Source organism: Colobus angolensis, unplaced genomic scaffold (assembly GCF_000951035.1).
Source record: "Colobus angolensis palliatus isolate OR3802 unplaced genomic scaffold, Cang.pa_1.0 Scaffold122, whole genome shotgun sequence".
Taxonomy (NCBI): Eukaryota; Metazoa; Chordata; class Mammalia; order Primates; family Cercopithecidae; genus Colobus; species Colobus angolensis.
This window is the reverse complement of record NW_012113364.1, coordinates 6,013,270-6,016,470: the sequence shown is the minus strand read 5'-3', so window position 1 is coordinate 6,016,470 and position 3,201 is coordinate 6,013,270. Positions and strand designations below refer to the sequence as shown.

At 41.9% G+C, this 3,201-nt stretch overlaps 1 protein-coding gene across 1 annotated transcript in view; it reads left to right on the top strand.

Annotated features, from left to right (window-relative positions):
- Positions 1-3,201, top strand: part of LOC105504691 (S-adenosyl-L-methionine-dependent tRNA 4-demethylwyosine synthase) — a 279,094-nt gene that overhangs the window by 39,394 nt on the left and 236,499 nt on the right. The window contains exon 7 of the mRNA XM_011932198.1: positions 432-554. Coding sequence (XP_011787588.1) covers positions 432-554 — 123 coding nt within the window. The remainder of the gene's footprint in view (positions 1-431; positions 555-3,201) is intronic.

The window sequence follows — 3,201 nt, the reverse complement described above, 5'->3', positions numbered from 1 at the left end:
CCGTCTCAAAAAAAAAAAAAAAGAATTTGTAGACAGCCAGGCACTGTGGCTCACGCCTGTAATCTCAGCACTTCGGGAGGCTGAGGTGGGTGGATTACCTGAGGTCAGGGGTTCAAGACCAGCCTGGCCAACATGGTGAAACCCTGTCTCTACCAAAAATACAAAAATTAGCCAGGTGTGGTGGTATGCACCTGTGATCCTAGCTACTTGGGAGGCTGAGGCAGGAGAATCACTTGAACCCAAGAGGCGGAGGTTGCAGTAAGCTGAGATCACGCCACTGCACTCCAGCCTGGGTAACAGAGCGAGACCCTGTCTCAAAAAAAAAAAGCAAGAATTTAGAGACGTAGTGAATTCTCAGTGTGGGAGGAAGTGTAAGAGAACTTTGCCTTTGCCCCTTTGAACACTGTATTTCTGAAGCATTTCTCTTCCAGGAGGAAGAACCCTTTGAGAGCTCCAGTGAAGAAGAGTTTGGTGGTGAGGACCGTCAGAGCCTCAATTCCATTGTTGATGTTGAAGATTTGGGCAAAATTATGGATCATGTGAAGAAAGAAAAGGTACCATTACTTTGGGAAATGTTGCACTTGGCTCCCGCAGTTGGTTAACATTTAGTATTTATTGCTGTGTAGTCCATCTGAGCTCACAAGAAGAGTTTCATTTCTCTAGCTTCTGTCTTGAGGGTTTTATAATTTTTTTTTGCCATTTTTCATGAGCATGGTGAACATCTCTCCTCTCAGCCCTGTGAAAGTCAGCTCATCAGAGGATAAGCAGGAGATTTGAGAACAAGGACTGAGGACAGTGTAGATCAGGGGCGTCCAATCTTTTGGCTTTCCTGGGCCACATTGGTAGAAAAATTGTCTTGGGCAACACATAAAATACAGTAATGATAGCTGATGAGCTTAAAAAATTAAAAAAGTTTATGAATTTGTGTTGGGCCAGTGGGCTGTGGTTTGGACAAGCTTGGTGTAGACGGTCAGAGAGATTTTATTCAGGGCTGTTTGAAGATGAACAACATGACAGGATTTATTATGGTTGAGATTCCAAGTGAAACTCCAGTGTTAATTTGCTTCTCTGCTGTATAGACTAAGTGGTGTTGGGGCTTAAGGATGGCAGCCTGGTCTGTGGGTGTGGAGATCCGCATAAGTGGGGCCCCTAGGAATCCAGGAAATATCAGTCTGGTATGTGACTGTTTCAGTGACTAGATGAATGTGAGAATGTACGATGCAGTAGGATTTCATTCAGGTTCCAGTGATCTAAAATTGAAATAATATTGTATATGCTATACTATAAAAAATAACAGCCTCAATTTAACTGTGAGGTTTGGAAAATGAGAATCCCCTAAATTAAAATTATATGTAGTCCATAAACTTTAAAAAAACGGAAGAAAGCTACTAGAAAATCCAAGAAAATCAAAGCTAAAACCTACACAAATTCAAATGAACTCAGTAAGGTTAGCAGGATATCATAATGTAGAAAGTCAATAGACTTTATATTTCCAAACAATAACCAGTTAGAAGCTATAGTAAAAGGGAAGACCTCATTTAGACTAGCTACATAAAGGATAAATAATTACCTACCAATTTATTTATTTTTTATTTTTTGAGATGGAGTCTCATTCTGTCACCCAGGCTGGAGTGCAGTGGTGTGATCTTGGCTCACTGCAACCTCTGCCTCCTGGGTTCACGTGATTCTTCTGCCTCAGCCTCCCGAGTAGCCGGGACTACAGGTGCACACCACCACGCCCAGCTAATTTTTGTATTTTTAGTAGAGACGGGATTTCACCATGTTGGCCAGGCTGATCTCGAACTCTTGACCTCAGGTAATCTGCCCACCTTGGCCTCCCACAGTGCTGGGATTACATGCGTGAGTTACCACACCTGGCCTACCTACAGATTAATTTAAAAAGAAATGTCTTAAACCTATGTTGGAAAACTTTAAAACATTCCTGAATGATATCAAAGGGGACTCGAGCAAATGGAAAGACATTCCTTGTTTTAGGTAGAGTGACTCAGAATGGTAAAGATGTCAGTTCTCTTAATATATAAGTTTGATGGAATCCCAGTAGAATTTCCAGTAGGTCCTCCAGCCTTCTAGATCTAGATTGGTCTATTCATGTGGAAAAAATAAACATGGAATAATAATTACAAAAACCCTGGTGAAAGTAGTGATGAGAAGGACTAACCCTCCCACATATTGAAACATACCACAAGGTATCTCTGATTAAAACTGTAGTACTGGCTCATGATGAGACAGAGACCCTTGTAACAGAATAAAATTCTAAGAATATGTAGGAATTTCATATATCTTAAAGGTGGACTCTGAAGACCTGGAGTTTAAAAGGGACTCTAAAAATAAATTATGTTGGCTGAGTGCGGTGGCTCACCCTGTAATCCCAGCACTTTGGGAGGCTGAGGTGATGGGAGGATTTCTTGAGGCCAAGAGTTTGGGACCAGGCTTGGCAACATAGTGAAACCCCATCTCTACAAAAAAAAAAAAAATTAGCTGGATGTGGTGGCATGTGCCTGTAGTCCTAGCTACTTGGGAGGCTGAGGTGGGAGGATTGCTTGAACCTGGGAGTTTGAGGCTGCAGTGAGCTGTGATCATGTCACTGCACCCCGGCCTGTGTGACATTGTGAGATCTTTCAAAAAAAAAAAAGATGTGAAACATCTGTTAGCTTGTATATACATCAGAATCATTTCCAAATGGATGAGCGAGCTAAATGTTGAAAAAATTATATAAATAGTAGAATCAGGGATTATTGTCTAACCTGGAGAAAACTTTTTTATGATTCAAAATCTAGAAGCAATAAAAAACATTAAATTTATGAATGAATTTAAAGTGTTTTACCTGGCCATAAGGAAAATCAAAAGGCAAAACAGGAGGAACTATTTGCCCCTTATATCTCAGACAAGGTGTTTATCTTTTTACTATACAATGAACTCTTAAAAAAAGGCAGACCTGCAGGCACGGTGGCTCATGCCTGTAATCCCAGCAGTTTGGGTGGCCGAGGCAGGCACATCACGAGGTCAGGAGATTGAGACCATCCTGGCTAATACAGTGAAACCCCATCTCTACTAAAAATACAAAAAATTAGCTGGGCACAGTGGCGGGTGCCTGTAGTCCCAGCTACTCGGGAGGCTGAGGCAGGAGAATGGCGTGAACCTGGGAGGCGGAGCTTGCAGTGAGCTGAGATCCAGCCACTG